General features: G+C 45.4%; 1 protein-coding gene across 5 annotated transcripts in view; it reads right to left on the reverse strand.

Moving 5' to 3' along the window:
* vps53 (VPS53 subunit of GARP complex) overlaps positions 1-26,213 on the reverse strand; it is a 254,920-nt gene that overhangs the window by 71,792 nt on the left and 156,915 nt on the right. For all 5 annotated transcript variants that reach the window (XM_085964898.1, XM_085964903.1, XM_085964902.1 and 2 more), the window contains 3 exons: positions 21,775-21,922; positions 12,449-12,531; positions 4,938-5,016 (listed from right to left, as the gene is read on the reverse strand). In XM_085964898.1, the coding sequence (XP_085821024.1) occupies positions 4,938-5,016; positions 12,449-12,531; positions 21,775-21,922 (310 nt within the window). The remainder of the gene's footprint in view (positions 1-4,937; positions 5,017-12,448; positions 12,532-21,774; positions 21,923-26,213) is intronic.

The raw sequence follows: 26,213 nt of genomic DNA on the forward strand, positions 1-26,213 counted from the left end.
ACCGGATATGGTAGCATAGTGATTAGGCTGAGGGAGTTTGAGGAGTTAGGGTCTAAATTAATAAGCAGAACCACAAGGGTAATAAAGGTCAACTATCCCTTATCCGCAATTCGAAAAGCTCTGAAAACCGAAAAAATTTTCGTGGAGCGTCTCTCGGTATTTCCAGTGTAAAAGCTTGAGCAGCTTGCACGGGAGTTTGCAGATTACTGCGTGGCCGTGTGCAACTTTGAGGAAACATTGCTGTTAACTATTTCTTTATAGTAATCTGGTTACCTAGCCAGGTTTGCATCCATCACTAGTGGTGTAGTTGTAGGGTAAACCCGACTGCTGCCTCTTGTCCATTTATAAGCATCATCCGTTCTGAAATCCGAAAAATTCCGAATTCCGAAACACATCTGGCCCCAAGGGTTTTGGATAAGGGATCGTGCACCTGTAATCTCTGCATTACTACCTGAGCCACGCGCAAATTGGCATAGGGTCAAGCAGATCAGAGAGTTAAATGCATGGCTCAAAGAGTGGTGTGGGAAAAAGGGGTTTCAATTCATGGGGCATTGGCACCAGTACTGGGGAAAGAGGGAGCTGTTCTGTCGGGATGGGCTCCACTTAAACCAGGCTGGGACCAGCATCCTGGCGAATCGAATAACTAGGGCTGTAGATAGGGCTTTAAACTAAAAAGGGGAGGGGGGGGTGGGGGGAGGATTCAGGAGAGGGGAAATTTAGAAATCTAAAGAGAAAGGTCAAGGCAATAGAGCAGTGTAGCGATTTCGGTAAAAAATAAGCAGTGTGTGACAGGAAGGGACAGAGAGTTTAATGGCAGCAGTGCAGCAGATAATAAGGTCAAAGCAGGGAATAATGGTAAAAAATTTAAATTAAAGGCTCTTTATCTGAATGCACAAAGCATTCGTAACAAGATAGATGAAGTAGTGGCACAAATAGAGATAAATGGGTTTGATCTAATAGCCATTACAGAGACATGGTTGCAAGGTGGCCAAGGTTGGGAACTAAATGTTCCAAGGTACTTGACGTTTCGAAAAGACAGGCAGAATGGAAAAGGTGGGGGAGTAGCCCAGATAATAAAGGATGACATAAGGACAGTAGCGAGAAAGGATCTCGGCTCGAAAGATCAGGAAGTAGAATCAGTATGGGTGGAGATAAGGAATAACAATGGGTAGAAAACACTGGTAGAATATATAGGCCCCCTAACAGTAGCTATACCATTGAACAGCATATTAATCAAGAAATAATAGGAGCTTGCAACAATGGTAATGCAATAATCTTGGGGGAATTTAATCTTCATATAGACTGGACAAATCAAATTGACAAAGGTAGTCTGGAGGACGAGTTCATGGGATGCATTCGGAACAGTTTCCTAGAACAATATGTCATGGAACCAACCAGGGAACAGGCTATTTTAGATCTTGTATTGTGTAATGAGAGAGGGTTAATTAGCAATCTCATAGTAAAGGATCCTCTGGGGCAGAGTGATCATAATATGATAGAATTTCACATTAATTTTGAGAGTGACTTCAGACTTGCCTAAGTCCGAAACTAGAGTCTTAAACTTAAATAAAGCCAATTACATAGCTATGACGGGCGAGTTGGCTAAGGTAGATTGGAAAAATAGATTAAAAGCTATGTCAGTAGATAAGCAGTGGCTAGCATTTAAAGAAATATTTCATAATTCTCAACAAAAATACATTCCATTGAGAAACACAAACTCCACGAGAAAAGTGATCCAACCGTGGCTAACTAAAAAAAAAGTTAAGGATAGCATTAGATTGAAAGAAGAAGCTTAGAATAATAGTAAGCCTGAGGATTGGGAGAGTTTCAGAAACCAGCAAAGGTTGACAAAAAAAATTGATAAAAAGGGAAAAAATAGAATGAGAGAAAACTAGCAAGAAATATAAAAGCAGATAGTAAGAGTTTCTACAAGTATGTAAAAAAGAAAAGAGTAGCAAAAGTAAACATTGGTCCCTTAGAGGCTGAGACAGGAGAAATTATTATGGGGAATAAGGAAATGGCAGAAACGTTAAAACAAATATTTTGTATCTGTCTTCACAGTAGAAGACACAAAAAACTTACCAAAAATGGTGGGAAACCAAGGGTCTAATGAGAAATTTAATGTAATTAATATAAGTAGAGAAAAAGTACTAGAGAAACTAATGGGACTGAAAGCCGACAAATACCCCTGGACCTGACGGCCTACATCCTAGGGTTCTAAAAGAGGTCGCCTGAAGAGATAGTGGTTGCATTGGTTTTGATTTTCCAAAATTCCCTAGATTCTAGAATGGTCCCAGTGGATTGGAAGGTCGCAAATGTAACACCACTATTCAAGAAAGGAAGGAGAGAAAAAACAGGGAACTACAGGCCAGTTAGCCTGACATCAGTCGTTGGGAAAATGCTGGAATCCATTGTTAAGGAAGTGGTATCAAGTCACTTAGAAAATCATAGCATGGTTAGGCAGAGTCAACATGGTTTTATGAAAGGGGAATGATGTTTGACAAATTTATTAGTTTTTTGAAGATATAACTAGCAGGGTAGATAAACCGGAACCAGTGGATGTAGTATATTTGGATTTCCAAAAGGCATTCGATAAGGTGCCACATAAAAGGTTATTACACAAGATTAGGGCTCATGGGGTTGGGGGGTAATACAATAGCATGGATAGAGGATTGGTTAACGGACAGAAAACAGAGAGTAGGGATAAACGGATCTTTTTCAGGTTGGCAAGTTGTAACTAGTGGGGTGCCGCAAGGATCAGTGTTGGGGCCTCAGCTATTTACAATCTATATTAATGACCTAGATGAAGGGACCGAGTGTAATGTATCCAAGTTTGCTGATGATCCAAAGCTAGGTGGGACAGTAAGCTATGAGGAGAACACAAAGGGGGTGATTTAATCAATGGGGACATGATGGAGGCGGGGCTGCTGCTTGTCGGGTTTTAGTCCCGCCTCCATCGACGTCCGGCCAACCCACGCTATTTTCCCTTGATTGACCTTGTTAAGCCCGCTGACCAATTAAGGAAAAGTCGGTGACAGAGAACGTCAGCGTATTACGTTTCATCTGTCAAGATTTTTTGACAGATGAATTGTCATCGTTTGACAGCTCTGTGAAATTGTCAAACACTGACAATCTGTCTTCTAAGTTGAGTCCTTTACTCAAGACTCAATTAGAAAGCCTTCCTGAGCAGAAAGCAGAAGGCTACTGCATTTAAGAATGCAGCGGCCATTCTGCTTTCTCTGCCGGTGAGATGAGGCAGCTCTGCAGCCGAAAGGGATGAAGTCTGGAGGAAGAAGCAAAGGTAAGTAATCTTATTAAAACACTCTACACTCACCTCACACACTTACCTCTCCACACTTGCACTCATTACTCACCTGCACAGCGCACTTTTCAGCCCCTCCGACCCCCGCAGACCCACGGCTCACCTCGCTGACCCTGGCGAGGTTCGGAGCCGTCGGGAAGCCCACACTTTAGGTGGCAAAATAGGGGTTAGCCAAAAAACTGCCTGTTAACTACCTGTTAACAGGCAGTTAATTAGCACTAATCCCCTTCCTGCCCCAGGAGATGGGACCCGGCGCGGGTTGGGTACCCGCAACCTGGGAAGATGGCACGGAGGCGGGTTGGGGGCGGGATGGGTACCCGCCCCCAGATTCTGCCATTTTCCCGGCAGTCCCGCCTCCCCAGGGCTGGCAAAATCGCCCCAAAGAGTCTGCAACGTGATATAGATAGACTAAGTGAGTGGGCAGTAAGGTGGCAGATGGAGTATAAATCACAGAATCACACAGAAACCCCACAGTGCAGATAGAGGCCATTTCGGCCCATCGAGCCTGCACCGACACATATCCCACCCAATCCCCACGTATTTAATCCCCCTAACACTAAGGGTCAATTTATCATAGCCAATTTGGTAGGAATAGAAAAACAGAATATTTTCTAAATGGTGAGAAACTTTCAAATGTTGATGTTGAGAGAGATTTGGGTGTCCTCGTGCAAGAAGCACAGAAAGCTAGCATGCAGGTACAGCAAGCAATAAGGAAGGCAAATGGCATGTTGGCCTTTATTGCAAGGGGGTTGGCGTATAAGAGTAAGGAAGTCTTGCTACAATTGTACAGGGCCTTGGTGAGACCACACCTGGAGTACTGTGCACAGTTTTGGTCTCCTTATCTAAGGAAGGATATACTTGCCTTGGAGGTGGTGCAACGAAGGTTCACTAGATTGATTCCTGGGATGAGAGGGCTGTCCTATGAGGAGAGATTGAGTAGAATGGGCCTATACTCTCTGGAGTTTAGACGAATGAGCGGTGATCTCATTGAAACATGCAAGATTCTGAAGGGGATTGACAGGGTAGATGCTGAGAGGTTGTTTCCCCTGGCTGGAGTGTCTAGAGCTAGGGGACATAGTCTCAGGATAAGGGGTCGGCCATTTAAGACTGAGATGAGGAGGAATTTCTTCACTCGGAGGGTTGTGAGTCTTTGAAATTCCCTGCCCCAGAAGGCTGTGAATGCAGAGTCTTTGAGTATATTCAAGGCTGAGATCAATAGAGTTTTGAACTCTCGGGGAATCAAGGGATATGGAGATCGGGCGGGAAAGTGGAGTTGAGGTCAATGATCAGCCATGATCTTATTGAATGGCGAAGCAGGCTCGAGGGGCCGTATGGCCTACTCCTGCTCTTAATTCTTATGTTACTTATGTTATTGGACTAGTAATCCAGAGGTAAAAACAGAAAATGCTGGAAATACTCAGCAGGTCAGGTAGCATCTGTAGAGAGAGAAACAGAGTTAACGTTTCAGGTCGATGACCCTTCGTCAGAACTCGCTGTTAGTGCAGCTCCCCGCTGGAAGCACCAGATCACAGAATCACCCCCATCGGCTTTTCAATATTGAACAGCATCCAGTAGATCTGTGATGGGAGCTACTGCGCCAGGATTTTGCACCTACCTTACTCATAGCGGTGAGTGCAGGATCACAGGCTGCATCCAAGTCCTGAACTAACAGCTGGATACTATTAGAAATCACACTGCAACACAAGATAGGAAGACTTCATTAAACACAATGTAGTAATACATAAAATAAACTGAAGCTCCGTTAACTGGAACATTCTGTAAAAATTAAACCGATCGCTATTATTATTTGTAGTGTGCTTGTTAATACCATTTTTTTTTAAGTTGCAAAGGCACAATTTAGTTTTCCATTTACACACTTTTACAGAATACACTTTTTAGCTTCGGTTTTCTAAATTTTACGTACGCTGGTTTGCAAATGTCTAAGTTATCTATATATATAAAGCGGCTCTTCTGTCTGTCCCGATGTCGGTCTGTCTGTCTGTTCTCTATACGTTTGAAAGTTACAGAGCGTACCGACGCGCGCGTCGCCTCAAAAGAAAGCTTGCGATTCCGGTCATAGGCGTATTTACGTTTCGGCCAGCCAAAAATCCCGCCCGCGGTATCCCAAAAACGTTCAGCGTTCCGCTCATTATCATCTCATTAGCGACCGTGTGACGTCGAGGTCCACCAATCGGACGGCGGGTTCCTTCCTACAGTTGAGTGTCGAGTGACTCGACGATTGACCAATCCTACGCTTCGGTGACCTGACCGGTCGACCAATCGGTGCGTGTGTGGGTGGGCCTTATCCTTCTGAACCGAGGTGAGTGGCCGCCATCTTGATTTTTCACAATTTTTTCCCCCCACACTTTCTGTGTGTTAGGGAACTAAGGTAAATATTTTAATGATGTGTTAGGGAATTAAATTACAATTTAATGGGGGGGGGGGGGGGCGGAGAGCCTCGGGAAATCGCGGGGGGGGGGGGGGGGGGGGGAGAGCCTCGGGAAATCGCGCGGGGGGGGGGGGGGGGGGGGGGGAGAGCCTCGGGAAATCGCGGGGGGGGGGGCCTCGGGAAATCGCGGGGAGCTCGCGCCGCCCGCACTGACCGCGCATGCGCCGCCCGCACTGACCGCGCATGCACCGCCCACCCGCCCACAGCGGCCGTCCATCAGCCGCGCAATACGCGGGGGACCTCAGCTCCGGACCTCAGGCGCTAGGCAGGGGGAGGGGCCGGAGAGAGGGACAGAGGGGAGTGGGGGAGGGGAGGGAGACAGGAGAGGGGAGGGGAGGGGGAGGAGGGGAGGGGAGGGAGGGATAGGACAGGGAGAGGACATGACAGGGAGAGGGGGGACACACAGGGGCAGGGAGACCAAGCGCCCCAAAATTGCCCTCGCAACGCGGGGCTCCCCAGCTAGTCAGTTAATGTTTTGAAATGACATTTTATAACAACTTGCATTTTTTGGACTAATGCCATGCTCCGGAGAAGAAGCTGCACTCAAAGGCAGCACAGATCCCAGCGGTAGAGTGAGACCATGGATTTAACTTGATTGTAGAGTGCGCGTCACATAGGACAGCATGTTGGGTGGAGAGCAGATGGGGGAGATGCGGATTTGGGAGAGTGGGGGGGGGGTCAGCAGCCGCATTGTGGACGGTCTTGAACTTGGGCACAAAGAATGTCCATGACGTATTTGCATTTTCAGCCAAAGGCGCAGGAGGAGGTCGTGGGAGGCCATTAGCAGTGGAGAAAAAGAGTTGTTCACCTCCCAACCAGCTGGCCTTTCACCCTCTCACCACTAAGAGGGCGCTAACGGGGCGCAAAGCAACTCGTGCCCAGGCGCGGCGCCGCCAACACCTCCTGCGAAATTCAGCGGGAGGTTAGGGGTGGCGCTAACCGTTAGCGCCCTGCGGCGCTGCGGATGAAATCATCACCGTGCGCAGCACCCCGTTCGCGATCTTTGTTAACGCCCCGACTTACCTGCCGGACGCTATGTCCGACGGGGTCAGGGGGTCCTACCTGTGGCCGGGGCGGCGCTGTTTAAAGGCGAGGTGCTGGGCGGCCATTTTTGTTGCTGGCCACCTGCCAGCAACTGCCTCCGCTGTCATCCCCGGCCTCCTTACCCGCTCCCCTATGGAGTGCCGGCTGCGCTCCATGAACCCGGCACTTCTCTTGAGTGCCTGGCTCTTTTGCCAGCACTCCTGATCTCCGAGGGCCCAGCTGGGCCCCGGGTCACGCTGTGCAAGGCCCCTTCCCCTTTAAGAAGGGGAGGAAAGCTTGCAATCCCGAGGTGCGACGTGCTGCAGCGTGTGGCGCTGCGGCACATAGTGCCGCGATATTCCCTCGCAGCGCCCCAAGAGGGAGGCGGGGCGCTTCCAGTAGCACCTCTCTTCGGACGCTGCCACTCAATTTTGGTTGCAGGGGAGCTAATTTAGCACCCCGGCGAAGTTAGTGTCCCAAAGGGGGCGCGACTCAATTTTTCACCCCTTAAGTATAAAATGTGAAAACATCTTTTAAATAAAGTGGATACCTGGAGTGTTCTCCTTGGTACGTATGTTTGGAGGGAGGGAAGAATCCCCATACAGCCCACAGCTTCCATGCCACTCTTCTAAACTATAATGTTTTCAAATCAATGCTTTAGGAATATAGGAACAGCAGTAGGCCATTCAGCTCCTCGAGCCTGTTCTGCCATTCAATAAATCATGGCTGATCTGTACCTCAGCTCCATTTATCCCTTTACCTAACAAAAATATCAATCTCAGTTCTGAAATGTTCAATTGACCTAGGATTCAATCCACAGCCTTTGGTTGGGGGTGGGGGGGGGGGGGGGCGGGTGGGTGGAGGAGAAAGAGTTCCAGATTTCCATTACTCTAGGTGTGAAAAAAATGTTTCCTGATTTCACTCCTAATTGGCCTATCTCTAATTTTAAAGATTATGCCTCCTTAATTCCATTGTCAAGCGTCCTTATGTACACAAGAATGTCTATTTTGTGGTAATTAATTATCTCATCTAGTTTGATGTAACACTGTAATTCTGAAGCTTCCCATGCTGCCTACTGCCTGGCCAGTAGAGCAGTACTGCAGCACATTAACACTGTACTGCTGGAGCTGCTTTGCTAGCTCAAGGTAACAATTTGAAGTCGGTGTAGAAAATCAAATCATTCATTTATAGACAAATCACTGTTAAAGTTACGATAGCAAAATACTGCAGATGCTGGAAATCCGAAATAACAACAGAAAATGCTGGAAAAACTCAGCAGGCCAGGCAACATCCGTGGAGAGAAAATAGAGTCAACGTTTCAGGTCAAACCCTTTGTCAGGACTGTTAAAGTTAGATGCAAGTATTTATCCCAGCGTGATGCAATAAAAGGTGGTCGAACACAGTTTTAGTTAAGAAGCGGTCACAGTTTAAAATGTCAACAGTTCTGGCGAAAGGTCATCGCCCTGAAATGTTAACTCTGTTTCTCTCTTCACAGGTGCTGCCTGACCTGCTGAGTTTCTCCAGCATTTTCTGTTTTTATTTCAGATTTCCAGCATCTGCAGTATTTTCTTTTGTATCCACATTTTACTTGCTTGGGGTCATTGGAGACAAAGCGTTGGGATTGAAGTATTAGTTTGTGGCAGGGAGACAGTGTGGCTCTATCAAAGAGCCAACACAGGCACGATGGGCCGCATGGCCTCCTTCTGTGCTATATGATTCTATGATTCATGTGCTAGTGTCCAAGGATGTTTACTGTGCTCCATAATAGACAGATACGATATGGATTTAATGCACATGACTAGAGTGACAGTTGAGAGACTGCAGCCACCATTTACATTGCACTAGGCTGGCAGCATTAGAGCACAAACCTAAGGTGACACTTAAAGCCACAAGTCCTCTTGGTCTAGACAGGCAAGAATTTTACTAACACTTTGTAAATAACTTTCACATCTTCATTGTAGAGGCATGAAAATTAAATTGTTTATTATTTATAGCTAGGCACTAAATTGTGGAGCAAGTTATTAACGAAACTTGATAAGCAATCAGCTAGAGATTAATTTGAAGGCTGGAATGGCTTGAGCAAGTTCTAAATCAGTCATTTGCATTGCAGGATTCTGTGCACGCTACTGTATTTTGTCTGTGTATGTAATTATGTGTTGTCCATTCTTAGCTAATCAAATCGAGCATAATATTCTTGTGTCTTTAAATGTAACAACTGTGTACCACCCCCTCTGTTAAAAGAAGACATTTGTGACCAAAACTATTTGGCAGAGCTGAAGGCTCCATTAGATTGGCGCCATATGATTTACTCCCCAAAGAGCAGCAGTGAGCAAAATTAACTATAACCTCATAAACTCCAAATGATTGAAATATTTTGGCACTTGGACTTTCACAACGGACCAACTGATAGAACTGCACAGGAAATATTTGTGGCTTTGCACCATCTTATTGTAATCCATGGACTTTCCATCCTGACTGAAATAGGCTATGGCTTCAGCACAAAGAATTAGATTGCGCCAGAAGGACAACCACATCTAACGCCTACTGTAAAAATGGGATGCTTTCTTTAAAGGGGCACTCTAACCTTTTCACCAGGGAAACGAGAGCCAAAACAATCATGCGTCAGTTTTTGATTTGATGGCATCACTAAGCGAAACAATGGCATTTTCATTATGCAGTGATACTGGTTGGCGTGAACTGAATCGCTACATCAAGTGCGTCTTAAACAAGCAAAAAGCCCTACAACTTTAGAATAAAGGCGGTGCTCCTTTAAGATGAAGAGCACGCTCGGTGAAGCAGTGCCTTATGGTTAAATTTTTAAAGTACCAGTAGACTGTCATCAGCAAATTATAGAAAAGAAAAAGCAAGACTTGCATTTCTATAGCGCCTTTCTCGACCTCAGGACGCCCCACAGCGCTTTACAGCCAATGGAGTACTTTTGGAGTGTAGTCACTGTTGTAACATAGGAAAGGCAGCAGCCAATTTGCGCACAGCAAGCTCCCACAAACAGCAGGATGATAATGAGCAGATAATCAGTTTTAGGTGTTGATTGTGGGATAAATATTGGCCAGGACACCGGGGATCACTCCTCCATGCCTCTTCGAAATAGTGCCATAGGATCTTTTGCGTCAACCTGAGAGAGCAGACGGGGCCTCGGTTTAACGTCTCATCCGAAAGACGGCACCGCCGACAGTGCCGCGCTCCCTCAGTCCTAGATCTTTGTGCTCGTGTCTCTGGAGTGAGTATAGCTACCAATCCTGCTCTAGAATAATTTCAGAACAACATGGCTTTTCAGTTATAAATATCAAGTGTAGACTATGATAAACTCTAGCAGTTGTGAAAACAAGTTTACATTGAGCAGGAATCAAACATCTAGAAAATGCTAGTAGACTTGTTTTCAGTTTTGCTAGTCACAAGTCCAGTCGTTTCATTGTCCCATATTATAACTGCGAAAGCCCTTAAGCTCCCTTAATATTTCCCTTCCCCCTATAGACTTTTAAAACCCAGGCTTGGCATCATCTAATCACTACTTAATTTACCCCACCTTCTCTCATTCTTTTGAAGCCTGGTAGTGTCCCACACTATGGGCCTGGGCCTGTCACTTGAGTTTCTCAATTTTAAAAGTCAGCAGCAAGATGGAGCTTGTGCCATCCTCATCATCAGGTTTGCACTGATTTGGATTATAGTTTTCCAAAGTGACTGCTGCCAATGAACCGGAAGCTGCTGGCAACGACCGGAAGCTGCCTTCTGCGCATAAATCTGTGGTGGTTTAATTATTAATGTATAATAATATATCGTAATATTGCATAAATCTGTGGAGCTCTGGGTTGGTTTAATAATGTATAATAATATTGGCGGGTTGGTTTAAGTATTAATGTATAATAGCCTGTATTTTTCCGATGCCTACGGATGTGTACGGGCTGTGTACACACCCGTAGGGACATCGGAAATGCCAGTTTCAAGCCTGCGAAGCGCATGCACTGAAAACCGGCATTTCCGATCTGTCAAGAAACCTCTTGACAGATCGGACGTCTGCCCTGGAGAAGGGCCTCTGCGGGGGGAGAATTCTGCTTTCTGCAGAACCTCTGCCTGCTGAAAACCCTTAGAAATCTTACGCCTGGTAAAAGCAGGTGTAAGGCCTGCTTTTACCAGCATAAGAGTTTAAAAAAGTTTTTTTTAAATTTCCACTCATTTATACAGGAAACTTTCGATTAACCGGCCCCTAAATAACCGGAAATGTCGGTTAACCGGCAAAATTCAGGAGTAGGTTCAGGTAACTTTTATTACTTTTTTTACTCCATTTGTTGCTGTGCAAGGGTGTAGCTGCAGCTGTTGCTAAGCTACAGACATGCTTGCAACTTGTGCCGATTGTTCTGAAGCTGAAGCAACAGGGTTTGTTGCTTTATACGGAGCTCTCAGCTCCGTATCTTTTACTATAGCGTTTGGTTATACGGAATTTTCGATGAACCGGCATCACGTCGGTCCCGTCCGTGCCGGATAAAAGGAAGTTTCCTGTAATTTAAAAATACTTTTTAAAAAGTTAAGTTTATTTTTAGTCCTGTAAATTGAATTATTATTTAAAATATTTAATTTCATGTAATTTTAACTGATTTTAAAAACATGATTTAAAAAAAAATGTATTTAATGTTTTGATGTCTTTTTTCAGTGGTCCCCATTCATACTTTTGACAGGTCTATCTGTCAAAAGTATGAAGGGGGATTCCCTTCTCCCATTGGTTCCCCATGGCCCAAGTGATCCCAGGGACGCTTACGAACCGCATGTGCCCCTGGGATACCTGGGCCCTGCGCATTTCGTCGTGGAGAGGCCCAGGATCGGAAATGGCCGGACCTCGGGAGCCCTCAGGTAAGGGCGTAGATTTTTTTCCAGATCGGAGGCCGCCGCACGCAGGAAGCCTCCTATCGTAAATTACGGGCCAATCATTTTGTGGGGGGGGGGGGGTTGCAGAGATTTATTTGTACAGAGCACGAGCTCCGTGTGAAGGGAAAGGAGAAGAAAATTAATTGCTATTGGGGAATATCAGCTCATTAACCGTAAAGCAGACGGTGCCTAAAGATGCTTTCGTGGAAATCACTAGCAAACTCTTTGAAAGAGAAGATAATTATAGATGAGGAAACACATTTGGTCCATCTTAATTCATCCATCCAGAAAGATACTAAAGCTCCCCCATTGGCTCCTCCATTTGGTTTTTTAATTATTCTAGGTTTTTTTTTGCCTTCATTACTCTATCCGAAAGTCTGTTCCATACATTGACCACTCTTTCTGTGAAGCAGAATTTCCTGATAATCATGTTTTCCTAGAACTTTGCTGTGGTATACAAAGACTGTTCTGGTGAAAATTTTGGCAAGGTGCCTTAGGTTAAGTTGGCGGACTAAATTTGCTTAACAAATTGGCACCTACAGTTCCTGAAAACAGTCAGGTCACAATCTTGATCTTATCATTAGAGGAAATGCCAAATGGAGGCCAGTTATTTCAGCAAAGGTAGGCCAGAACAAATAGTCATGTCACCCTGACCCAATCCTGTATATCAGCTACCAACTTAGTGTCAGGGTATCTTTGCAGTTGTGGAGTATTTATTTTTAAATTGGTGAAGTGGGGAAAGTAAATGAGTCAATCCCCTCATTGCTTGTACTCACGTGCTGAAGGTGTCCATTTCTGACATCAGGTTAATCCTTTCCATTAGACTTGCATCCACCTTCTCTTTGAGTTTCTCTTCAAGCTTTCAGAGAAATTACAAATGTCAATAACATACAAGCAACATTGCAAACTGGAGAGTACATAGCGGAAAACAAAGACGGCCTCCAAGTTACATGAGACAAAGGCCTAGAAATTGGGTTGGGGCGCCAAAGTGGCGTAAAAGTCGCCTGAGCGCAGGATTTAGCGCAGCGTTCGAGGCTTTAGCGATCGTCAGATATTCAGTTTCATTGCCCCTCGAGGGACACGGGGCGAGGCTCGAGGCGCTCCGCGTCCCTCTTAGGGCGCTGAAACTGAATATCGCAGCGCAACGTGCCGCGGCACGCTGCGGTACTGCAGGCCTTCCTCCCACTGTTAAGGAGGAGGTTCCTGCAACAGCGCGATCCCCGCTCGCGAGTGCCGGCAAATGAGCCCGGCACCAAGGAGAAGTGCTGGGCTCTCGGGAAACAGCCGGCAATGCCGCGGGGGGGAGGGGGGTTAGGAGGCCGGGGACGGAGGTGCTGGCAGGCAGCCGCCGAAAAAGGCGGCCGCCCCGCACCTCCACCTTAACTTGCGCCGCTGCCAGCACAGTAAGACCCTGTGAACCGGGCGCGGGTAGCGAACGGTGCAACTGCGGCGTTCGCTACCAAATATCGCGAACGGGGCGCTGCGCACACCGATGACGTCATCGGTGGCGGCGCAGCGCAAATGGCTAATGCCACCATTAGCGCCCCTGCTGAATATCGCGGGAGGCGCAGCCAGTGGCGCTACAGCCACTGACTGCCTCTTTAGGCGCTAACAGGTGGCACTACTCACCCAATTTTCCCCCCAATGTTTTTGGGTTTCTAATCCACATATTTTTCCCTCTGCTCAGTATCCAAGACCACTCCCAGAGTTGAGCCCTCACTCCCTATAACCCAGAGTTGAGCCCTCGCTCCCTATAACCCAGAGTTGAGCCCTCGCTCCCTATAACCCAGAGTTGAGCCCTCGCTCCCTATAACCCAGAGTTGAGCCCTCCCTCCCTATAACCCAGAGTTGAGCCCTCGCTCCCTATAACCCAGAGTTGAGCCCTCCCTCCCTATAACCCAGAGTTGAGCCCTCGCTCCCTATAACCCAGAGTTGAGCCCTCGCTCCCTATAACCCAGAGTTGAGCCCTCCCTCCCTATAACCCAGAGTTGAGCCCTCGCTCCCTATAACCCAGAGTTGAGCCCTCGCTCCCTATAACCCAGATTTGAGCCCTCGCTCCCTATAACCCAGAGTTGAGCCCTCGCTCCCTATAACCCAGAGTTGAGCCCTCGCTCCCTATAACCCAGAGTTGAGCCCTCGCTCCCTATAACCCAGAGTTGAGCCCTCACTCCCTATAACCCAGAGTTGAGCCCTCGCTCCCTATAACCCAGAGTTGAGCCCTCACTCCCTATAACCCAGAGTTGAGCCCTTGCTCCCTATAACCCAGAGTTGAGCCCTCGCTCCCTATAACCCAGAGTGTGCCTTTACCTGCCCAATGTCTATATAATTTGTAGCGCGCCCAGGAATTGAACACAGAAGCCTGTATTTCAGCTACTATTCATATCACGTGTCTTCCCATGATCTTCCCCAATTTTGGAAGGCTGTAAACGCTTCCATCTGCCAAACAAATTATACAGTAAATGGATAAGTGAACACATTGAAGATTTACAGTAGTTAGTTGCATCTGCTGCAGTATAAATCAACAGTAACTAGACCAAGCTCAAAATCCCTGATTTAACATTTTGTTGCTAACCTTTCACTGAGTCCTCTGTCCTATCTAGATCTTTTTGAAAGCTTCAGATGGATTGCTCAATTGTAACAAGACAGGCCAACGTATACTTTCAAAACTTGAGGGGGACAAAGGAAATTTATATATGTATCTCAATCTCAAATACAGCTACCAATCCAATATATAGTAAAACAAAATCCACAGCATGTTTGTATTGGAAACAAACCCATTTTAAATGAAAACATATTTGCAAAACAAAATCTATTAAAGTACACTGAAACAGTTGAACACTGCATGCAGTTAAGTTGCTTTTCTATGTTATGAGGAAGCTGGTTATTGTAACGTGAAAGGATTGTTTTCACTGTAGACAGTTGATGTGTATTGTGGACTGCACTCGGTTATTTCCCATATGTGGAGTAGATTCATCAAACAATTGTACTCCCACACACACATCATAATGTCTACTTGTGTATAACAATTTACGGCTGAATTAAGATGTAGTTTGTAATGCTTTAACTGAACACAGGCATTAAGTTGGAACAGGACATACTGACTAAATTATCGAGATTACATCTTTTAACAAAAGATGGGCTATTTCCTGAAATGCTTGAAAAATCCATATACTGTAGTGGATTAACCCAATCATTAAATCGTAGTTGAAAACCTTCATAATGTACTTTTTTTTTTTAAACATGATTATAGAAAAAAAAACTTGTAGAATTACAATTTTTTTTAACACTTTCTTAGGCTTTTTGTTGCATTGGAACAGAGGAACAGGAGTAGACCATTCAACCCCTCGAGCTTATCGCGCCATTCAATTAGATCATGGCTGATCTGTATCTTAACCCCATCCACCTGCCTTGGCTCCATATCCTTTTATACTCCTGGCTAGCAAAAATCCATCGAGCTCAAGATTTAAAATTATTATTTGAGTTAGCATCTACAGCTTTTTGTGGGAGAGTGCCACACAATGGAATACAGGAAACTTTCGATTTACCGGCACCTAAATAACCGGAAATCTCGGTTAACCGGCAAAATTCAGGAGTGGGTTTTATTACTTGCCTTCCGATCTGTTGCTGTGCAAGGGTGTGGCTGCAGCTGTTGCTAAGCTACAGAGACGCTTGGAACTTGTGGCCATTGTTCTGAAGCACAGGGTTTGTTGCTTTATACGGAGCTCTCAGCTCCGTATCTTTTACTATAGCTTTCGGTTATCCGGACTTTTTGATGAACCGGCACTACGTCGGTCCCGTCGGTGCCGGATATAAAAAAGTTTCCTGTATTTGGTTTAAAAAGCAAGTATTGATGTAATCTAGGCTGGCACTACAGTGCGTTATTGAGGGAGGGCTGCATTTTCAGTAGTGCCGTTCTACAGAGGAGACATTAAACTGAGGCCTCTTCCGCATGTTCAGTAGATCCATGGCAGTATTCAAAGAACAGGGAGCTCTCCCAGTGTCCTGGCCAACACTTCCTACCACCAACAGATTAACGTAACATTGCTGTGTGAGGGACCTTGCTGTGAGCAAAATGGCTGCCTCATTTGCTTATATAACAATGGCGATTGTGCTGCAAAGTAATTCATTGTATGTGATGTGTTTTGGGATATTTCTGAGACATTAAAAGGCACTATATAAATGTAAGTCTTTTTTTTAATCACTATGGCTCAAAAGAAAGAAATAATTGGCATTCTGAAGCGCATTTCACAACCTCATGAAGTCCCACAGCATTTCACAGCCAATTAAGCACTTTTGAGATGTAGTCATTGGTGTAATATCGGTTAAGATGGCAGCCAATTGTGCGCACAGCAAGGTTCCACACAAAGCAATGAAATAAATGACCAGATAATCTGTTTTCAGTGGGTTTGGTTGAGGGATAGGTGTTGGCCAGGACACATAGTACTCTCCTGCTGGTCTCCGAATAATGCTGTAAGGTCTTTTACCTGAGAGGGCAGACAGGAACTCTGTTTAACATCCAATCCAAAAGATGACACCTCTCGACAGCACAGCATTCCCTCAGTACTGTACTGAAGTGCCAGCCTGGACTATATGCTTAAGTCTTTAGAGTGGGGCTTGAAGCCACGAACTTCTAACTCAGAGGCATGAGCTTAGAAAAGCTACTGAGGGAGATGAAGTAACGTGCAGAGTCAAAATCACACAAAAAATGAGATACCAACAACAACAACTTGCATTTCTCTAGCACCTTTAACGTAGTAAAACATCCCAAGGTGCTTCACAAGTGCGTTATCAAACAAAATTTGACACCAAGCGATAGGAGGAGATATTAAGGCAGATTGGTCAAAGAGGTAGGTTTTAAGGAGTGTCTTAAAGAAGGAAAAAGAGGTAGGGAGGCGGAGAGGTTTAGGGAGGGAATATCAGAGCTTAGGTCCTCGGCATCTGAAGGCACGGCCGTCAATGGTGGAGCGATTAAAATCGGGGATACGCAAGAGGCCAGAATTGGAGGAGCACAGATATCTCGGAGATAGGGAGGGGGCGAGGCCATGGAGGGAATTTGAAAACAAGGATGAGGATTTTTAAATCGAGGCGTTGCTCAACCTGCAGCCAATGTAGATCAGCGAGCACAGGGGTGATGGGCAAATGGGACTTGGTGCGAGTTAGTTACAGGCAGCAGAGTTTTGGATGAGCTTATGTTTATGAAGAGTGGAAGGTGGGAGTCCGACCAGGAGGGCATTGGAATAGTCAAGTCTAGAGGTAACAAAGGCATGGATGAGGGTTTCAGCAGATGAGCTGAGGCAGGGGCGGAGTCGGACGATGTTCAGGAGGTGGAAGTAGGCATTCTTAGTGATGGCGCGGATATGAGGTCGAAAGCTCATCTCGGGGTCAAATATGACACCAAGGTTGCGAACAGTCTTGTTCAGCCTCAAGGCAGTTGCCAGGGAGAGGGATGGAGTCGGTGGCTAGGAGTTTGTGGTGGGAACCGAAGTCAACGGCTTCGGTCTTCCCAATATTTAGTTGGAAGAAATTTCTGCTGTCGGACAAGTAGGCTGACAATTAAGAGACAGTTGAGGGGTCGAGAGACATGGTGGTGAGGTAGAGCTGGGTGTCGTCAGTGTATATGTGGAACCCGACGTTGTGTTTTTGGATCATGTCGCCGAGGGGCAGCGTGTAGATGAGAAACAGGAGGGGGCCCTGGATAGATCCTTGGGGGACTCCAGAGTGCAGGAGCGGGAAGAGAAGCCATTGCAGGTGATTCTCTGGCTACGGCTGGATAGATAAGAATGTAATCAGGCGATGCAGTCCCACCCAGCTGGACGCCAGAGGAGGGGGTGTTGGAGGAGGATGGTGTGGTCAACCGTGACAAAGGCTGCAGACAGGTCGAGAAGGACAGTTTACCACAGTCAGCCTTTTATGACTTTGACAAGAGCCGTTACGGTATTGTCGCGGGGCGGAAACCTGATTGGCGGGATTCATCATCCATGCCTTTGTTACCTCTAGACTTGACTATTCCAACGCACTTCATGCCGGCCTCCCAAGTTCTACCCTCTGTAAACCTGAGGTCATTCAAAACTCTGCTGCCTGTGTCCGAACTCGCACCAAGTCCTGCTCACACATCTCCCCTGTGCTCGCTGACCTACATTGGCTCCTGGCTAAGCAACGCCTCGATTTTAAAATTCTCATCCTTGTTTTCAAATCCCTCCATGGCCTCGCCCCTCCCTATCATCGTAATCTCCACCAGCCTCACAAACCCCAAGATATCTGCACTCCTCTAATTCTCGCCTCTTGAGCATCCCCGATTATAATCGCTCAACCATTGGTGGCCGTGCCTTCAGCTGCCTGGGCCCCAAGGTCTGAAATTCCCTCCCCAAACCTCTCCGCCTCTCTTTCCTCCTTTGAGATACTCCTTAAAACTTACCTCCTTGTCTGCCCTAATTTATCCTTATGTGGCTTGGTGTCAAATTTTGTTTGAGAACGCTCCTGTGACACGCCTTGGGACGTTTTATTACATTAAAGGCGCGATATAAATACAAGTTGTTGTTGTTGATTCAAATGTGGAGTTCCAGGAAAGATTTGCACGGATTTGGGAGGAGACAGCATGGTCAAGGACTTTGGCGAGGGAAGGGAGGTTGGAGATGGTAGTTTGCAAGGACAGAGGGGTCAAGGTTGTTTTTTTTTTTTTTGAGAGGGGTGATGACGGCAGATTTGAAGGGGTAACAAATCTTTGGCTGCAATTTTCATAGAATCATAGAAATTTCAGCATTGAAGGAGACTATTTAGCTCATCATTTCTGTGCCATTGCTGGTTCCCCATCAGAGCTATCTACTCCAAACCACTATTTCCCCATACTTATTAATATTTTGCCTCTTCAAATGTTTACCCAATTCTCTCTTAAATGTTGTGATTGACTCAGCTTTAACAGCTGAGTAGTAGTGCAGTCCAGATTCTAATAGCCCTTTGCATGAAAAAACTTCTAACCTCCCCTTTATGTCTTAAGTACTAATCCTTGGGTTGTGGTCAGATAGTTTGGCTTATTTTACACAGCATGATGTGTTTGACATATCAACACCCAGTTTAATGCATCATTTTTATTATAACAGAAATGGGCTGAATTCCTGCCCAAAAATGGTAAAGCTGATCATAATTATTTTTGATAGTTCATTTTTAAAAGCAGTATTGATGACTATGATGATGAGGCTGCTTGTTTTAAGAGGCATACATAAAACTCGTTATCCAGCAGGAAATGAGAGCTGCCAAGAACACAACCAATACCTTGCCGCAGTCTAATGAACATGTTAAATCAAAACAAACAGCGGATGCAAGCACAGAAATCACACAGCCCCATTATAATTGCTTGCAATTTCCTTTTTGTGTAGGAATCATGGTAATCCAGTGAAAAGGGTTTATTTTGAGACTGCGGCCGTTGGTTTGTGTGTGCATGTATACACATACCATACTCCTCCCTTGCCAGGAATCAAGGAGCTGAAAAAGCATACAAAACTGAAGCAGTGTTTGTTTTCACTGCTCTTAGACGGGCGGTCCTGAGTGACAACTTAAAAATCCATTTGAAATCAAGACTGCCAACTCAACAGGGACAAAAAGTGTAGGGTGCAGTGGGTTCAGGAAAGGTTTCCCAGCAACACAAGGGAATAAGAAATACAGTCTATTCCTGATAAGTCAAGCTATTTTTTGCACTTAAAAAAAAGTTATCAAATCATTTTAATTAAGCAACTTTGAATTAACAGTAGACTGTACTGTCAAATTAAAAAGGCTGATGCATTAAAACGTCTGTGAAAATCTCTAGTCTGACACTTGGCACCAGTGCCATTCTGTAAATTAATTGACGGGAAATATATCGTCCATCAGGTAAGAAAGAGAAATTGTAAGTTTTTAAATAAGGTGAGGCCCAACTTCATAGTTAGAAAGTCGATTACTGTTGAGAGCTGCATAATAACATGGAACACTATATAATGCAGGGGCTCGGTCACATCTTCATATGTTTTTATGTCTGCTGATGACATACGCCAATGCAGTCCTTGTACCACAACACAACCGTAAAACTACAGAAGCATTTATAATCTGGATGTTTACACTAAATACCTAGGCCACAGACTACTATAAAGCTGGAAGCATTTGGCCAGTCTCCATCCACAGTGGTACGGCCCACAGCAGAAAGCAGCCCCGAGAGGCACTTGTGATGGCTGAGCGAGATTTCCCAGTGAGTTCTTGAGCCACACAGATCAAGAAGGTCACCCCACCCCCCAAGATGTCATCTCATTTGAATTCGCTGAACTCAACCGGATGTACTAAACTGTCTGGGTTGTAGGGGGCGCTGCAACTGTGTCCCTGGGGAAAGTCAGCTGGAATCCCCCATGTTAACCAGCAAGCTCTGCTGGAAAGTCCATGTGTGGGATCAGCGGAGGATAGGAGCAGATTTGATTGTGACTCTCCCTCACAGCCAAATGGCTTGCCAACATCAAGGCTCATGCATGAATAAATGGCCCCTTGAGCAAAGTACCAGAGGACGACCTACACGAGTACAACTGGACCCCGACAAGGATTCAATGCCTTTGCAGCTTTGTGGGGGGGGGGGGGGGGGGGGGGGGGGGGGGGGCGGGGGTGGTAATTAGCATGCAGCGGAATAAAACCATGACTGTAGTTCTATACTAAATGCCAATTTCACTCAGAGGCCACAGGATGCCCGATGTGCAAAATGCAAAAGCTGGGGTGCTCCTCCGAGAATGGTGCCGAGATATATTGTTGGGGTAGAATAGAGGGAGCTTTATCTTTTATTGAATCATTCCGTGCTGGACCTGGACTGCTTGATGCTGACACTTGGTGTCTGAAATGGAAAGTGTTCCCAGCAACAACATCCTTCACTCTGATGAGCACGAAATTCACAGGGAAAAAAACGTTTTTAAAAAAGCCCAAAACACAGTCTGAGGTTTATGATGCAAACTTATTCGACCCATATACATTAAAGGCATAGCTAAATTTTAGACCACTGTCAATTACAGTCCTCAGACCATCTTATTCTCCTCTGCTGTCTCTTTCCCTCTCACACCACCTGCTGACAGACTACAACAATGCATTGCAGATCCATAAAACTCGGTCTACCTAATCAACTGCCGCTTTGAATTCAAGTGTAAATCCTTCTAAAGCTGGGCATGCTAGTCTATTGGTAGGTGACACTCCCTTTGGTTCATTTTGTGACTAGTAAATTAGAATTGGAAATGGTTGGTCTCACACACGCACACACACAACTATTCTACTCACTGCCTTCCTTCTGGGTGCTTCCCATTTACCCGCAGCATTTTAAGTGCACAATGATGCTCAAATTCCCTACTGCATGCCTTGAGGCAATAGCTCTTCTTAATGCTTGAACATGGCAACAAAGACAAGTCATAGATAATACGTAACTGCTCTGCAAAAAAAAATTAAATATATTCTAGCTACACCAAAGGCAAATCACATCATTTCAGAGCCACCGTCTATCTCCGCACCAAATAGAATCGCCTTGGATGTTCTTGGACCCAATAATGCAACAAGAACTGGTGTACAAACTAACACTCAAAGCCACTCACTAACATTATTAATGAGCTCTCATCATAGCAGGCATACTTAAACTATTTCTTTGTGGCTACTTACAGTGGGAACAGTTAAGCTTCAGACCTTGGTGTACTGGAATCGATCTACAGAAATCCCTTGGGGGTAGATTTTATGATAAGTACTCCCGGCACAGATGGGACTGCGCATCAGAAAGTCAGCATGCTCTATGCTGCAGTCTACTCTTGTTAATTTAAGTTGTTTTCTTGCACTGAAAAAGCTCCGATGTGTGCTCCCGTCACGCAAAGCTCTGCGCCAGAAGAACTACTTCATACAATCACTGTTTGGCATACCGCATCCTCTGTTACGACATACTCCTCTATTGAGAGGGAATCTAGTTACCAAAATACCCTTGAACTACAACAGGCTTTTTGTTTTGCACTCAAGATTGCAGGCAGTGCTGTAGAAGTTATTCTACAAGGAAAGTAGTTTCTCTATTTTCTGCCGACAGCCGCACGACACCTTCCTCCAGTCCACCTGTGCAGCAAAGGACGCTCACCTGTTGTGTTGTTGCCAAGCAGTATTCAGCTGTGCTGAGGATGCTGCAAATGAGGCAGAGCTCCTCCACTGTGAACTTTGCAACCTCGGAGCCCTCCTTCTCCTTCAGTAGACTGGAAATGGTCAGGCCGCCACTGCTGCTTGTGGTTCTGAAGAGAAAGAAAATAATAAATTGCACTCTTAATGACAAGAAAAGAAAACAAAGAGCAAGCAAAACAAAACAGAGATGCTATAGATTCCCATCTTCGTTCCTTTTTTAAAAATTAATTCACGAGATGTGGGCATCACTGGCAAGGCCAGCATTTATTGCCCATCCTACCTTCATTCCCTTCAATGTGAAACCCTCATCCAGTCTTCTATCGCACCCATGCTAGACTTCTCCAACGTTATCCTAACCAGCCTCCAGAATCCAACTCATCCAAATCTCTGCTACCCAAATTCTATCCAGGAATAAGTCCCACTCACCTGTCATCCCGGTTCTCACCAGCCGCCTTATCCCCCAAAGCGTTGCTTTCAAAATCATTATCCTGGTTTATAAATCACTCCATAGCCTCCACTCTACTTCTGCAAGCTCTTCCAGGCCTAGGTCCCAGCTTACACCCTTTGCTCTTCTAACTCAGGCCTAATGTACACGGCCCTCCCTCTGCTCCATCGGTGGCAGAGCCTTCAACCATCACGGCACTACACTCTGGAATTGTCTTGCTAAACCCCTGCAGCTCGTTATATCTCTCCCCAATGTCAAAAGCCCCCTCAAAACCTACCCCTTTGACCGCTGTTTTGATGACCTCCCCTAACACTTGCCCCACCTCCTGCTCAGTATCCAATTTTCCTTGCGAAGCTCCTTGGAATTTTCCTTTATGTTTCAAGGTGTTGTATAATTGCAAGTTGTTGTTGCACCTAAGCCCATTTTCTCCCATGGTTTGGGGAATTTGTTTGCTCTTTAGAAGCAAGTAAAATATATTCTGAACAGAAATTTCATTGCTTATTGAATAGGTGACTGAATTATGATACTGAAAGCTGTGATTGTTGTTTACATATTTATTTGTAATTCCCCCCCCCGCCCGCTGCCTCGCCCGCCGCCGCCGCCCCCCCGGCAAGGACAACACATTGTCGGGTAATTTTATGAGGCGCTCTGCTGAGGCGGGCCTCACTAGCAGCAAGCACTGGCTTGAGACGCTGCAGCCCTAAACGTTCTTGCCCATGCTTGCTATTAGTAAGCATGCAGCAAAGCAGCAGAGCTTTACAATATTACCCCTTAAATGTTTCAGGGGACAGAAATAATAGGCCTAGTACAGATGCAACATGTTTCCTCTCGGTAAGGCTTTGCCTGTTGAGGCATCTCTCCACCAAGATCTGTAGACACAGCAGTTGATCCAGGGGGTCATTCTTGTTGTCCACATCTTCACTGTGTGGTCTATTTGAGGTAATTCTCTTCAAATTACAGCAACCACATTGCAGTTAAGAATTTAAGCAGTAGTCAGTATTGCAAAGACCACAAATGAGACATAGGGTGTGAGAATTTCAGCTTTAAGTCATTAATACATATCACAAGCTAGAAAGCCATAAGTGAAGACACAAGTTGTGGTGTATGTGCCTTTAAGAGCAATTATGGTGTATGTGCCTTTAAGAGCCCCAGGTGTGCGTAATGCCGGTAATTGCCACTTGGGCTATATAAGCCTCTGTATTGTGTATATCCTTTAGAAACCCCCCCCCCAGACTTGCTTAGTAAATACCTATGAACCAACTCCTGTCTTCAGTGTCTTTATCTACACACGGACACTACAGTGGCGACGAAGTGGAAACGGACTTACCTGCAATTCGGCAGCACCTCAAGGACATCGATTCCTCCAGCGTCCAGAAGACTCAAGGAAGTAAGAGAAACTGTGGTTTCACCAGCTGGCCAAGCTGGTGACAGGTACTGCGCTAATCCTTCCTGGGCGTCAGGCTGGAGCTCCAGCGGCGGGCTCTACAGCTGAGACAGGCAGCGAAATCGGAGGCAAGCAATAACGGACTGGGAGGGTGCACTCGAGAGACGGCCGGCGCGGCAAGCAGGTCAGCGTTTAGGCCTCCGTCGGGAACGAGTCTCCAACAGTGAATAAACGGAAACCACAGTAAAACAGCGTTGTTATCGGTAGCAGCGGCGGGAAAGCGCGGGAAGCGCCATATCGTTGCTACAGAGAAAAATAAAAGCGTGGGAAGCGCCATATCTTTTCTGAAATGCCTAAATCTGGTAATATTGAGGCTTTTGATGGCGAAATAGAAGATTGGACCACATACATGGAAAGAGTAGAGGTTTATTGCACTGCAAATGGAATAGCAGATGAAAAAAAAGCTTCAGTACTTCTGAACTTAATGGGCGCGAAGACATACGGGCTGTTACGAAATTTAATCACTCCAGCCAAACCAAAGGACAAGACTTTTAAAGAAATTGTTGATACCCTGCAGGAGCATTTAAACCCAACACCGCTGCTGATAGCGGAACGATTCAAGTTCTTCAACAGAAATCAACACAAGAATGAAAGTAACGCTGATTGCCTAACCGAATTAAGAAAGCTATCAAAGTACTGCCAATTCGGAGCAGGACTATCGGATTATCTTCGAGACAAATTTGTTTGCGGTCTCTTAAGTGAAGGAACACAAAAAAGACTGCTTTCTGAAAAAGATTTAACATTGGACAAAGCTTTCAGTATGGCTGTATCATACGAAGCAGCAGCAAAAGGAGCTGCAGAGATACAACAAGAGACACAGGACTTCGGCACCCATAAAATGACACAGGAGTTCGGAAGCTGTTATCGCTGCGGCAGATCCACCCATAACCAGAGGGACTGCTGGTTCAAGAGCAAAGCATGCAGGCAATGTGGTAAGATTGGACACATTGCACGGGTATGCCAATCTGGACAAAATAAATCCACTGACAGAAAACAAAAAATCAATAAAGAAAAGTACAGGAAGGTACAAATGATGACGGACAATAGCTCCGAAGACCAGAATAGCGATAGCGACTCCGCAAACAAGAGACTAAGCTGTCTCAAATTACATAATGTACTTGCCAAAGAGGATTACCAAACCATTTGGGTTACCCTCACAATAGCAGGGTCCCCAGTTAAAATGGAGCTAGATACAGGATCAGCTCTAACCGTAATAAATCGATGAGATTACGAGAGGCTATTTTCGCATATACCTCTAAAAGACACATCCATTATCTTAAAAACATATACGGGGCAGAAAGTCTACCCCAAAGGAAAAATAAGGGTGCCTGTGGTATACAACGGCAAAGAAATACAAAAGTTGTATTTATACATTCTACAAGATGGTGGTCCACCGTTGTTGGGACGTGAATGGATAAGGAAGATACGTTTAGACTGGCACTCCATTCAGGCACTGACGGTGACCAGTAAGGAAAAAAACAATGATGACATCATACCTGAACGATTAAAAGACATCTTGGCCAACGCCAAAGAAGTGTTTCAAGAGAAACTAGGAACCTTGAAAGGCATCACCGCCTCAATAAAAGTGGAAGATGCAGCAATTCCAAAACTTTTTAAGGCAAGACCGGTGCCATACGCAATACGTCCGGCAGTCGAGGCAGAGCTGGAGAATTTGGAAAAGGCAGGCATATTATCCAAAATAGATTGGAGCGAATGGGCAACACCCATCGTTCCAGTCATGAAAAAAACATTGAAAAATAACTCTGAGGAACAGAAAAAAATTTGCATCTGTGGGGACTTTAAGGTGACTGTAAACCCGGTCCTTCACACGGTACAGTATCCTCTTCCGAGGATAGAAGATATTTTCGCCTCACTATCCGGAGGGAAACGTTTCACAAAAATTGACTTGGCACAGGCATATCTACAGATGGAGGTTGAGGAGGCCTCTAAAAAGTATCTCACAATAAACACACACAGAGGCCTGTACCAGTACAATCGACTGGTTTTTGGAATAGCATCAGCTCCAGCTATCTGGCAAAGAGCTATGGAGCAAGTCCTGCAAGGGATTCCGGGGACTCAATGCTACCTAGGTGACATCCTTATAACAGGAGAAAACGACAACGAGCACCTTGCCAATTTGGAGCAGGTGCTCACTAAGCTGAAAGAACGGGGCCTACGAGCAAATCGCCCCAAGTGCGAATTTTTCCAAAATCAGATATCATATTGTGGCCACATAATTAATAAGGAAGGGTTGCATAAGTCACCTGAAAAAATTGAAGCAGTTATAAAAGCCCCAGCACCTGAAAATGTTTCACAATTAAGGTCATTCCTGGGATTAATAAATTACTATCATAAATTTTTACCGAACTTATCAACTATTCTACACCCTCTTAATGATCTTCTACAGACAGGAGTGATTTGGAAATGGAACGAAGACTGTAAACGTGCCTTCCATAAATGTAAAGACTTAATCACATCTGAGAAAGTTTTGGCTCATTACAACCCATCACTA

The sequence above is a fragment of the Somniosus microcephalus genome, chromosome 22 (assembly GCF_052327205.1).
Source record: "Somniosus microcephalus isolate GS21.2 chromosome 22, FLI_Smic_1.0, whole genome shotgun sequence".
NCBI classification, from domain to species: domain Eukaryota; kingdom Metazoa; phylum Chordata; class Chondrichthyes; order Squaliformes; family Somniosidae; genus Somniosus; species Somniosus microcephalus.